At 36.0% G+C, this 12,873-nt stretch overlaps 3 protein-coding genes across 6 annotated transcripts in view; 2 read left to right on the forward strand and 1 right to left on the reverse strand.

The window, feature by feature from the left end:
• Nucleotides 1-2,424, forward strand: part of LOC144035945 (unconventional myosin-Ic-like) — a 33,735-nt gene extending 31,311 nt beyond the window's left edge. For 3 of the 4 annotated variants that reach the window (XM_077546066.1, XM_077546067.1, XM_077546065.1), the window contains 5 exons: nt 381-516; nt 1,287-1,357; nt 1,434-1,531; nt 1,607-1,706; nt 1,791-2,424. In XM_077546066.1, the coding sequence (XP_077402192.1) occupies nt 381-516; nt 1,287-1,357; nt 1,434-1,531; nt 1,607-1,706; nt 1,791-1,817 (432 nt within the window). In that variant the 3' untranslated portion in view covers nt 1,818-2,424. Of the gene's footprint in view, nt 1-303; nt 517-1,286; nt 1,358-1,433; nt 1,532-1,606; nt 1,707-1,790 lie in introns of those variants that run through there. The other variant, XM_077546068.1, reaches the window with a different exon arrangement.
• An 87-nt stretch (nt 2,425-2,511) lies between these two features.
• On the reverse strand, nt 2,512-5,354 carry LOC144036513 (uncharacterized). Its single transcript, XM_077547215.1, has 5 exons — nt 5,313-5,354; nt 3,281-3,436; nt 3,086-3,187; nt 2,786-2,977; nt 2,512-2,700 (listed from the first exon to the last, which is right to left on the reverse strand). The coding sequence occupies exons 1-5, from the start codon at nt 5,352-5,354 to the stop codon at nt 2,512-2,514; spliced, it is 681 nt and encodes a 226-aa protein (XP_077403341.1).
• A 4,704-nt stretch (nt 5,355-10,058) lies between these two features.
• epd (ependymin) lies at nt 10,059-11,587 on the forward strand. The gene is made up of 6 exons (XM_077546229.1): nt 10,059-10,249; nt 10,338-10,369; nt 10,472-10,609; nt 10,674-10,860; nt 10,957-11,038; nt 11,101-11,587. The coding sequence occupies exons 1-6, from the start codon at nt 10,105-10,107 to the stop codon at nt 11,225-11,227; spliced, it is 711 nt and encodes a 236-aa protein (XP_077402355.1). The 5' UTR covers nt 10,059-10,104; the 3' UTR covers nt 11,228-11,587.
• The last annotated feature ends 1,286 nt before the right edge of the window (nt 11,588-12,873 follow it).

A 12,873-nucleotide genomic window follows, 5' to 3' on the forward strand; every position in this document is an offset into this window, starting at 1 on the left:
ATTTTTGTGTGGATGTTCGCTCTGTGCTTACATGAGTCCCCACACCCCCATTCATTCATCTAAGCGGACAACTCTGCCCATTTATTTGAATGTGAGAGTGGAAGTTCATTGTTTCATTAATATAGCACCTTTCCCAGACAGGACTCACAATGCTTTTCATAGTTATAGAATACACGTATAAAATACAGAATCACGCCATATTAAACTCTAAAGCTAATACAAAACAAATCAAACAAAAATATGATAAAAAATAATCCTCATCAAAATAATAATCGGCTCTAACAGACTCTCAACCCTGAACAGGTTAAGCAGAAGAAAATGGAAGGATAAAACACCTCAGAATGAACTGCAACAGTGTGCTACATGCTTGTGCTTCACAGTATGGCGTCCCAGTCACAAAGTATGACAGGAGGGGCTTCAAGCCCCGCTCTCGTCAGCTCCTCCTTTCCAACACCTTCGCCGTGCTGGTGGACAGGACCAAGATCAAGCAGAGGATCGACTACGCAGCCCTCGGAGGTCAGATTGATTATCACGTTGTATCATTTTGAGCATCCAGTCACTGCGCCACAGCCCAAAATTAACCAATTTCACCTAACCGGCCTGAAAAAAGTATTCTTTTTGTTCATCTATTTATGTCAGCAATGTTTAGTAATAGGCAGAACAATTAAATGCTCTTCCAATAGATGGCAGTAGATTCAACGTGAGATAGACCTAAACTCAGCCCTCGTGGATTTAAAAATAATAATAATTACAGATTTAGTAATGTGCTGTCTTATGACTTCACTTTTATTTATTTATTTTCAAAATTACAAACACTCAACCTTCAGTCAGTCGGAGCTAAACTGTTTGACGCAAGTGATCGAATCGGCCATTTTGGCATCCATTCTGGGTAAACAGAGGGTTGTAGAGCCACAGAAGCACGTCCAGCGTGTTCAGGGGCCTTGAAAATGGCGGGGTTGACCGTACTCTAGGCCATTGGGTTCGAAAGTTGTGGTCAACTCAAAAGATGTCCGCCACATAGAAGAAATGAGTGGGATGGGTGCAGTGCCACGTGTCCCCAGAAGAGGGCGCACTCCCTGGATGAATGGTTTGGTTTTCGGTCAGTTTGTCATTTTCAATGTGCAATTAAGTGTTGTTTATATATATATATATATATATATATATATATATATATATATATATATATATATATATATATATATATATATATATATATATATATATATATATATATATATATATCAGAGGTTTCTTTGTAAATTCGGTTTTTGTCTTTAAATATGCAGGTATCTCAGTGAGCTCTCTAAGCGATGGGATGGTTGTTCTGCACCTTCCCACTGAGGACAATAAACAAAAGGTACAGCAAACAAGCTCAGTTTCGTCGTCTGCAATAATGGGGGGCATTCTGAATCCTCTTGTATCTTCCCCTGCAGGGTGATGTGTTGCTGCACTGCCACCATGTGATCGAGCTCGTGACAAAATTAGCCCTGATGGCCCGCATGCTAAACCACGTCAACGTCAAGCCCGGCAGGTGAGACCCCCTCTGACCGCTGAACCCGAGGTCCACAAACAGCTCCTGTTTTAACAGATCTTACACTTTTACCAGCGTTAGGTTTGCAGGGGCACGAGGCAATGAGGGGATCATCGATTTTGTCAGGGGCTCCGAGCTGAAGGTGGCCAAAGGCAAAAGAGGACACCTGTTAGTGGTGAGTCGGCAGTCGCTCTTATATAAAATAATTCAAATAAAAGCAGCCTGCTTAATAAAGTATTCAATTTGATTTTTGCCCTAGACTGCCCCTCGGATCAACACCACATGAAGAAGAACAAAACCAGATCACTGCTAATTAAAACTTTGATAACCGGAAGATTAACACGCACTGCTCTTGATGCGATGAAGCACACGGCTTATAATTCAAAATCTTCCTCTTATAATGGCCGACTGCCTTTATTTACTGAAAACAATGTGTACAGTTCCAGGCTTCTATTAGGCGTTAATAGTCAATTAAGTTATTGATTGTTCATCGTTTTCCACAAAATCAAATGTAATAAAAATGATGGTGGATCGGTGGAGTAGAAGTTCCAGATGCAAAAGGAAGCATCTATTTGAGGTGCGGCTTTTTTTTTTTTTGAAGTGAAAGATGCACCCTGTGATGATTCGAAGCACAGAGCGGAGGCCGCTATTTGAGGAAATACGCTACGCAAAAATGTCTTTCAAAGAATATCCGCTAATGATCGATGACAACATACATGAAGTCCTCACGTTTCTTTAAAAATTTTTATTTTTTTTTTTATTGAAAGCCATATACAAATATATTATACATTACAAAATATCAAATGTCATATAAACACTGTATCACTGTGTAAGATAAATAAAACAACTGAAATCTATCAAATAAATAAGTCAAATAAATAAATAAGCAAATATTTTGTGTGTTTGGAAAGTCCAGTCGATTTCGGGGCCTTGGTGCGAGACAACTCCACAGCTACCCAAACTCGTTCGTTGTTCCCGAGCTACTGACTTTTAGAATCCAGGAGGAGGAAATCTCGGGCCAGCTTGGTGAGGTAAAGGTCGAGATCCCGTAAAATGATGTAACCCTCTACATGCTTTTCCCACAGTGTTTTAGATATAATTGATTGGTTCAAGGGTGTCCGAACAGTGGGGAAGGTTGGTTTTCTGCTGGAGGTCTCTATGTAACCCATCTAAAAAAAATAAATTAAAAAAAAGTCAATTTTTGTTCCAGATTTGTTCCTGTTCTTAACAGGGACCGAATGTGTGTGAGCTTACCTGAGTGCTGACTTGACTCATCAGGTCCCTCAAATCCAGCTCAATATGCTTGATGCTTTTTGATAAAGTGTTGAGGGGCGCCTGCGCTCCCCTTTTCTCTTTCTCCTCCACCTCCAGCTCTTTCCTCTGCCATTCCAGCCTGTTCCTGTAGGCCCGCATGTCTGACAGAGCGGCGCGTAGTCGTTCCCAATCCTAGACGCAAACAAGAAGGACCACAAATCCAGTCAAGGAAACGGTTTCAAAATGTAATCAGGAAGTTCTGATCAAGGTAACATATTTTTTTCATGCACAGGGACTTACCGTAAGCTGGAGCCAGCTGTTGAAGTCCGTAGAAAGCGACGGCAGGTCCTTCAAATAACCGCTTCTGTCCTCAAAGTTTTTGTTTCCTAACTGCTGCTCCTTCTGATTTAGGGAATCAAACATTTTTGGGGGGGGATCAATGTTAAGATGAGCAGGAACAAAGTAACGATTTGTTAGCGTTTGTTCCCCTCTTACATATTTACTCAGCACCTGCTGGACACGGGTTCGGGTGGATCTTGCGAGGCGGAAGGAGTTGCTGTATCTAGCCTTGAGGATGCCGAGTGATGGGGCTGACTCGGCACAGTTCAGAATGCAACAAAGAAGGATGAGAGCACAGGAGCTGGCAATCATCTGAAAAAAAAACAGGAGCAACATAGCCGTGAGAATTGTTTCTTTCATTTTTTTATTGCCTGTAACTAAAATACATGACAGCTTTTTGTGTAAATGCATTACGGTGATTTTATATTTTATATTCAATCTGTCATTGACGGTTATAGACGTCAAAAATTCATTTAAACAATTTCTATTAGTTTAAAAAAAAAATCAACTTTTGCTAACAAGAGTATGAAAACCTGGAGAAAAAAAATATTGTAAATTTAGAACAGATATCAAATTTGTGATTAATCGTTAGTTAACTAGTGAAGTCATTTAATGAAGTCAATCGGTGATTAATTACAATTTTAAAAAATTATCGCCTGACGGGCCTAACTCTTTGACTGCCAAAAACGTTAAATAACGTTTAGTAAAATCCTATGGAGGAGTGCCAAAGACGTTAAAAGACGTTTGTTTCAAAACAGAGATGAAACTAACCATTTTCTATTGTTGATTACTGAAAAACGGAATAAGGTAGAAGCAAACTTTTTTTTTCTGATGAAAGATGAGAGTACAATCTTTCATTTGGTAGTATGTGTGTTTCCATAGTCCAAACACATAATTTTCTATGGACCTTGAAAGATCAGTCAAAATGCTTAAAATCGGCTGGCACCCACGGCATCCCCTTTCTGAAAACGTCTGGCAGTCAAAGTTAATAAAAAAATAAAATAAGGGCTGTTTAATCGTAAATAATCACATTATATATACACATATAATTTAATATCTGTTATAAATGTACAATAAAAAAATTGTAGATTTTCATTAAAAATGAAATGAAATGAAAAAAAATGTTAAACTAATAGAAATAGTTCACATGAATTTTTTACGTCTATAGTTGTCAATGGAAGTGAATGAGTTCATGTTGTTCATGGTGAGGTGGTACTTTTGTGTTTCAAACCCATTGTTCTCGTACTTGAAAAACAAAATCATTTTGTAAATTTTAAATACTTCTTGTAGGTGGGGGCGGGTGTGTGTGTGTGCAAAAATAGAAAATAAGATTTATTATGTTGACTGTTCTGCAATTTCTATACAGCTCTGGGGGAAAAAAGAGACCACTACAAATATGGCTTTTGGCCAACAAATAGTCATTGGGAAAGTCCATCCTTTGTTCTGAAGACAGCTTATTCATCTTATTCTTTAGTTATCTTTTTATTTTGTCTTTATTTATCCCGTCCGCCCTCTGAATGTAATACAAAAACGAATTCTAGGAATCTATTGTATTGTTTGTTTGTTTGTTTTGGATAGTGGCTTAGTATCATTTGTTCACAAGGTCATTGATATTAATAATATTTTTCTAATTAGAACAACGAAGAAAAAAAAATCTGCGTTTACTAATTCATACTCACACATGCAAAGCATCCCATATGTACCGTAGGCTATATAGATTAAATGCAATATTTACAGATACAGTTAAATCTGAATGAATGCAGGCTGTCATCAATCACCATTTAAAACAGTCAATGCAACCTCACTAAATCGAAATTGTCTGCATTGATTGCTGCACTTGATATTGCAAAATTAAAAATGTAGAAAAAAAATTGAATAAAAGACATGCCTATATTTTATTCAAATATGATATAAAAGATGATCATACCTTGGAGCAGGAGCAGCGACTGATCACTCTGAGTGCCAAAACTTCACGCTTCTGTGTGACTTCATCTTCAATTTATATTGGTCATGTTTTCGGTTCCTGAAGTGATAGGGTTTTTTTTTCTTGTCATTTTCTCTCTCTCACTTACGGTTATCGCATCTTGTGGTTGCAAACATGAATCACTCAAAAGGGAGGAAGTTGCCAAGCAAGAAACTTATAGTCGAGCTCAGTTGTTGGAGAGACGCTATTCTGCTTCCTGACTACTATCGAGGTGCCCTTGAGCATGGCGGCAATCCAACCCGCCATCTCAACAAGCATCACATGCCTGCATCACGCAAATATGTAATTTAGCTCTCTGCGTGCTGTGCAATGCAAATATACAGTACATGAAAGGGTGAGTTGAATTACTCCTTGAGGAATAATAATAATAATAATAATAAACTTCAACTGGATTTCCGCTTAGGCAATCCTACATTGTTAAAAAAAATATATATACTAAAAATTACTAAAAATACACACTGCCTGGCATGCCCCTGGTACATTTAGCAATAACATAATAATACCGTTTTATCTCATACATATTTACCCCCGGAGACAAAACAGGGAATTTCATAAAGAATCCAACTTAACCGTGCACCTTGTGGGAATATACCTCAAGTCTCATGACTCTGATGACTAATAAATGAATGACTTAATCGCAAAAGGGGAAAGTAGTTTCAAAAAAGAAAGTCTGATTTGTTGTGAATACAGTGAGGAATGATGAATTTGATCTAATAAGATCCAATTTAAGAGTTTTACTGCTTAATTTAGTAAATAATTGTCTGTTGTTGTCGTTTCAGTGTTTAGTGTCTAGCAAAAACAAAATAATGGTATTTTAATTTCAGGTTGCAATACAAGTACCGGTGCAACTTGTATTATGATTATATTTTATGATTATATCATTTCACATTGTGCATATATACTGTAAATATTTTTCTCTTGGGTAAGGAAATGTGCAAGTTTTCCTTCAGTTCAAACATGATGGACGTGATAATTACGCAGAGGTAAATTCCTAACTTGTTATGTTTGGGAAGTTACCTAACATTCCAAGGTGGCGGATGAACACTTTTAATATCGTATCACGGCTTCAAAATGAGTACCATGCAGTTGTGTGCACGCCAATGTTAATTATCGAATGTACCCTGCACTGTAAATGGAGGTTTTCTGTATACTTCGTAAAATGTTTATGGCAATTTCAAAATATCAAAACATCCGTCCAAAAATCATCTCCCCCACAAAACAAACCACCAGTTTTCACCTGACCTCTTTGTGGTTTGGCCGTTTCAGTGTTGGTTGTTGAAGTAGTTTCGTCTGTTTTTCAAGAAGTGGTCACAAGCGTCGGATTTCACTCAAATCTAATTTTAGTTTTTTTTTAATAGCACTTTTTCATACGAAGTGCCATGCAATTAAAACATTTGAACCTTGTAAAAATAAATAAATAAATACATACATACATAAAGACATAAATAAGTGGAGCTGATGTCCTGATTATATTGTGCTTATTACTGCCATATTTGACTTATTGTGTGGAAATATAATAAAATTACATATTAATCAAATAATATAATATATAATACATATAAAACTAATACTCAATCTAATACTAATACAAAAAAGAGCCATACGAGTTATTAATCACTCACATTACATTGAACCAACAAATCCGTTATTCACTAAATTAAATATTCTCAAATTTTATGACCTAGTCAAACTTAAAAAAAAAAGCACAAATAATGTATAAAGTATACAATAACCATCTTTGCCACAGTATTTAGAAGTTGTTTGAAATCAAAAAGGGCTGCTACTTTGGGTTAAGGGGCACAAGTGACTTAAAAACGGAATTGAAAAACTGTGAATCACTTGCTATGTTCAAAAGCAATAAAAAAAAACATATATATATACTGTATATATATATATATATATATATATATATATATATATAGTGCTACAAAAATATTTAAATCAGGTATAAATATAAAATTTATCTTTGAGTGTATATGTCTATGTATGTATGGGTATAAGCATGCTGTATGTACAACAATTAATTTTTGAAAATGTATCATTGTGATTAGATAAATTGTAGGGCTTTATTTTATCTTTTACTTTTTAAACTTTTTTTTAAACTTACACTAATATCTGTGCATTTAAGTAAAGTGCATATTCTGTTTATTTTCCATAATTTTTTTTTTTTCCATTTGATTCTTGTTCTATTTCAATGATATATTATTAAATATAATAACTTATTGTACATTATCATTATATAAGTGAGTAAGGGTAAGACTAGATAAGTTATTGTACTTATTCCTACTCCCTTTGAACATGGACTTTACTAATAATTATTTTACTTTTTAATTTTAATTTTTTTTCTTTCACTTTTATTTTATGTTTTGTATTGCATTTATATGTTCAATAAACCAAACCAATAATGGCTAAACACAGGTCAGATAAATAAATAAGCTAACCCAAGACCGTTAAGACATTAATAAAAGCATTTTTTTTTTAAATCTCTTTAAGTAAAATGTATTTTAAAATAAAAATGAACCATGTTTTAACAGATGAAGAATCAAACGCAAAAGGTAAATTGATTTAAAATACCGTTTAGCTCTTTTGCACATTTCATAGAGGTATCTGCCTTTGCCCTTGCCAATTACACAACCAAATTTTTCATCTTCGGTATAACTTGTATTCAGCAATAGTGTGATCTTCCAACACAAGCATGAGGTAACCGTTTGTCAGTTTGAGTGGTATTGAATCATTGTAGTCCATGACTTCCTCTTGGGCAGAAAGCCTCACATGTGGTTTGTGCATCAGGAGAAGGGCTTCCCTCATTTTCATAATCCCCGCCTTAAAAGCAAATTTCCCTTGTGACGTCCTGTTTATTGTTTACTCTCAGTCTCATTCTTGGTTTTCTTATGCATTTCCTTCCTGTTTTTCCTTTCACATGTTATTGCGCAACTTCTCTTGCTATATGCCAAGTTGTCATTCGTGTCACGGTATGGAAAATCTTAAACAATTACATGAACATGACAAAATAGATAAGATAATTCAAGGAAACTGATTTTAAGAATGTGACCCACATGGACAGTTTTTTTTTAATCCCCCCACCCCTCCTCTTAATAGTATTCCCTTGTTTCATACAATTCAGTAAACTGATTTATATACCCAAAACCTTAATTTTAAATTCTTACATTTAAAGTGTGTAAACACCAACAATTTTATTATTAAATCTACATAGCTAGCTAGCATGGCTATGAAGCTACATAAATAAGAGTAATTTGATAAAAAACAGTAAAAAACAACAATGTTTTCAATTATGTTTTTCAGGCAGAGCTAGTTTTCTGTTTTCATAACATCTCTGAATCCACACTTTTTCATGTCAGTTCATTTATAACCTCACGGCTATAAAACCAAACACCAAGTACAAATGATTATTTTTTTTTAATACAATAGCTCTCGGCATTCATTGAGATGCAGAAGACGTAAGCAATCATTCTGTTGTTGTTGTCACACACACACACACAAAAAAAGAAAGTGCACTGGCTTGTTGTCAGGGACAAGGTGACACAGGGACACAATGTTGAGCAGAATAATAAACCACAGCTGCACCAACTTTGGTCATTTTGGAATAACAAATGACTGTGAGACAAACTTTGGACAACAAAACATTCCTGACTTAACTTGTGCCGTTGGTGTGGTGGAAATGGGTCTTACTTGTCTTGCCAAAGCTCCTTTTATCATTTAAGCTTTGAAGGTTAAATCCCACATTTAAAAGCTGCATGCTGTTTAGTAAGGGTCCATCTATCCATTTATTTATTTTTTGGTAGTAGGTGAGCTGGATTCTTGCAAACACCACACAGGAAGGCCATTGCAAGATCAGGGGTGTCAAATATACAGACCGCGAACCTGAACCGGCCCGTGAGAGGGTCCAATCTACCGTGAGGACAGAACACAAACTGCAGTTGAGTTTCACGTAAATGAACTGTTGTTGCTAATTTTGTCCACTGGAGGGCGCACTGACGACCACTTAAATGAAATTCTGAAAGTTTTGTTTTATTATAAAGAAATGCCAGATTTCTCTGCAGTAAGATATAATAAATGAGAATATTTTCAGAATTACGTGCACCCTAAAAACAGGAAAAAATTTGACCTCCTATTATTTAAGTTATATGTATATTATATTAACTCATTCACTGCCATTGATGGCTATAGACAACAAAGATTCAATTTAACTATTTCTATTAGTTTAATATGTTTTTACTAGTGAAGTCATGTGAATAATTACAATTAAAAAAATTATTGCCTGATGCGATTTAAAAAAAGAAAAGAAAAGATTAAAATTAGGGGCGTCGTGCGATTAAAATGTTTAATTGTAATTAATCACAAGACTTCACCAGTTAACTCACAATTAATCACAATTTTTTTATCTGTTCTAAATGTACAATTAGAATAATTCTACGTTTTCATACTCTTGTTAACAAAAGTGGAAAAAATGTTAAAGTAATAGAAATAGTTAAAATAATTTTTGGACGTCTATAGCCGTCAATGGCAGTGAATGAGTTAATGTTGATCATTGTAAAAAATATATATTAAGATGATGACTTTTCACATATTGTGGTTGACTACTATAATTATTAATATTAACAGGAATTTTATTTTATTTTATTGTAGAATGCAGAACTATTATTATCATTATTATTATTATTATTATTTTACTGGGTTTCATAAAATGATCCTGAATTAATTCTTATCTGACAATCAAAATAACGAGATCCAAATTCCGGATATCCAAAAAGTGCAAGCAAGATGCAGATAAACACAGCAATAAAACGCCAGAGAACAGCTGAATAAATCAAGTCCAGAAAAGAAATCCAACACATTCTTTTTTTCTTTTTTTTTTTTAAGAAGGTCACCACCTGCTGGGACAAAGCGGGGGACTTGTTTTGAAAGCTGGCTGTTTACGTCATTTCGGGCTACGGTGCGTCCTTTTAAAAGCTGCTCGAGCTGCGCAGGAAAGCAGATGGGCTTAGTTGCGTTTGTGGACATCCTTTTTTTTTTTTACTTAAAACTTTTTGGGGAGAGGGGAAAAATGTATGCAGCTGTTCTGCTCTTTGTCTTCGTGTGCTGGACCGCCACCGCTCATGGAGATCACCACCAGCCTTGTCGTAAGAATTCCATTTGACGTCTTTTCTCGTTTACCGTGTATCACTTAAGTGGAGTTTTGTCATTGAAAATGAAACAAATGTCTTTCAGGTTCTCCCAATATGACAGGATTAGCTTCAGTGGTGAGTGATCGTCTTTTCTTTAGAGCAGAAAAATGTGGCCGGGTTTTGAAAGCTCTAAATGGTGTTTTTCCTCTCTCAATGTGCGCTTGCGGATGACACCAGATGGGAACGAGGGCCGAAACGAGAGCAAATGGAGCGTTCGCGTACGACTCGATGAATAAGAAACTCCGCTTCCAATCGAACGTCACCCTGCCCTTCAACGCGAGCTTGGATCTGGATCTCTTGGTGTTCTTTGAGGAGGTAACGGCTTTTGTCTCCCCAGCGTTACTTCTTTGACGTGATGTGTCACTCTCGTACCTATCAGGGGGTGTTATACAAGATCGACAGCAAAAACCAGAGCTGTGAGAAGAAGTCACTGCAAAACAGAAAGCACCCTTTCGCTTTACCCACGGACGCCACCTTCGTTTCCACAATGACCTCTGGGAGCGCGTCCATTGAGGGGGAAGGCCTGAAATTTCAAATATGGACAACACCAACGCCAGGTTTTAAAAGTGAGTCACTAATTCTTATATTTTAACTTAGATTGTTCAAGAGAGCTTCAATTCAGTTTCTATGAATGAATAACTTTTTCTTGGTTTTTTTTAAAGGTCAAACCATCATGTGCACAACAATGGGGTGTTTACCTCTTAGTACATTCCACGTGACAGAATCGTCCATGCTCATGTTCAGGTACGACTGCATGTTTGGAAGCTTCAAATCAACGTCTCCTCATTGGCCCTTTCTTTCCTCAGCAACATGAATGTTGAACTGGATATCAAGGATCCGGATCTCCTTCTAGTGCCTCCATTTTGCCAAGGATTGCATGCGGAGGAGACACCAGAAGGGACAGTATACGGCTTCTTTGATGAATTCCTCTGAAGAGGACCCTCGTCGGGGCCCCTTCTCTTTTTTTCACCTTAATACTTTGCATGATACTGCGATTGCATTACAACTGTTTCACCTTCCACTTCTCTATGCTGAAAGACATCACACTGTATACATTTTCAATGTAATGACATATATAATTAAGCATAATTAATAACTACTTTCACTCAGTCTTGCTTCCAAAGCCCTTTACGATTAATGGAACAGCAAACAAAACTGGCAGTGGTTACAAATATAGTTTTTGTTGTTGTAATTCAATAAAATCCAAGTTTTGGAAGAATGTATTTTAATTGCGGTGACTGGATTGTTCAATGTACTGTTCTGTCTTCAATTAATAAAAGAGCAGATACTTTATACTGGCTGAGTGATGTACGGTCACTACAACGTGAAATACTGCTACCGTTATCTATCTATCTATCTATCTATCTATCTATCTATCTATCTATCTATTTATCTATCTATCTATCTACCTGCTATCAGGTGATACACTTTCCACAACTCACCTTCACCAACTTCTGGATGAAGGAGGCTCCATGGAAGTAAATGCGTGTCATCAGACTTTGGACTTTGACAATGAATGTATTTTTTAACATGTTGAATTTCGATGCTTCAGTGTTAAAAATTCATGGCAGGAAAAAAAAAATCAGTGTTAGAAATTCAATGTGAGAAAAATTCAGTGTAAAAATTCAAAGATGAAAAAAATCAGTTACAAATTCAAATTTAAAGTCTGATGGCACAGATTTACACCACCCACCACTATATGTCATGTACAGCAGCAGCTCCATTTCATCAGCCTGTGATACGCCAGACATAATTTACAATAGCATAATTGAAGTGAATAATTAGGCAGTTTGTGCATCTTAATTTCAAGCTTCGACATTGTTCTCTTACTGATGTGCACGCTTTCGCCAGCAGGGGGCAGACATAGATGCCTGTGTCATATTGTCAATACAGTACTGCATCATATGCGTTGCTTGGGTTGTAACTGCCTCTGCCAAAGGTGTTTTGCATTGTGTTAACTTAACATTAAGCTATTTTTTATTTTTCCTCTTTAAAAAATATTCATTATCTGCAGCTTGTGACGTTTAAATAGCAGGGATTCACTGTATATCTCTGGTGTTGGGTGGAATCATTTTCAACACTTTCGATTGGTCAATAATTTGTACTACTACTAATAATAAATAACACCAACAAAACAATGGACTAAAGTATAGTATAGATTTGTTTAGGTTTATAAGAGGGTTTGGCCCTATGTAATAGGTCCATGAGAACCTATTTGGGTTCATCCAAATGCCTGCAATTGCATATGCTTTATAGGTGACAGGGGACAGCAAAATAGCAAACAATTTAAAGTCAGTTTTAGACACTTCTCAACAATGAACGGAGATGTTTTACAAGTTCCTAAAGGCCAGCACCAGCAGACCTCTTTGCCAATCAATCCAATCATGTGTGTCATTTATGGCAGTTTTTTTTTGTTTTTGTTTTTTACATTGCACCAATACTGCTTTGCAGATTGTCTTTTAGTTTAAAATTTGTGACGCTACTATTAGCTATGGCATTATCTATCAGGACCAGTCATTTACACTTTTGTTTTTTAACTAATAGGATGCTGGATAAATAGTAATACTATTTTGTTATAT

Source organism: Vanacampus margaritifer, chromosome 16 (genome assembly GCF_051991255.1).
Source record: "Vanacampus margaritifer isolate UIUO_Vmar chromosome 16, RoL_Vmar_1.0, whole genome shotgun sequence".
Taxonomy (NCBI): domain Eukaryota; kingdom Metazoa; phylum Chordata; class Actinopteri; order Syngnathiformes; family Syngnathidae; genus Vanacampus; species Vanacampus margaritifer.

Bases quoted from the DNA above. Each gene is read 5' to 3' on its own strand.
- LOC144036513 (XM_077547215.1), bottom strand. From the start codon at position 5,354: ATGGCGGGTTGGATTGCCGCCATGCTCAAGGGCACCTCGATA. The intron at 3,437-5,312 runs GTAGTCAGGAAG...TTTTTTTTTCAG, and splicing joins TGCTCAAGGGCACCTCGATA to ATGATTGCCAGCTCCTGTGC. The intron at 2,701-2,785 runs GTAAGCTCACAC...TATTTTTTTTAG, and splicing joins TGAGTCAAGTCAGCACTCAG to ATGGGTTACATAGAGACCTC.
- epd (XM_077546229.1), top strand. From the start codon at position 10,105: ATGGGCTTAGTTGCGTTTGTGGACATCCTTTTTTTTTTTTACTTAAAA. The intron at 10,370-10,471 runs GTGAGTGATCGT...GGATGACACCAG, and splicing joins TGACAGGATTAGCTTCAGTG to ATGGGAACGAGGGCCGAAAC. The intron at 10,861-10,956 runs GTGAGTCACTAA...TTTTTTTTAAAG, and splicing joins ACCAACGCCAGGTTTTAAAA to GTCAAACCATCATGTGCACA.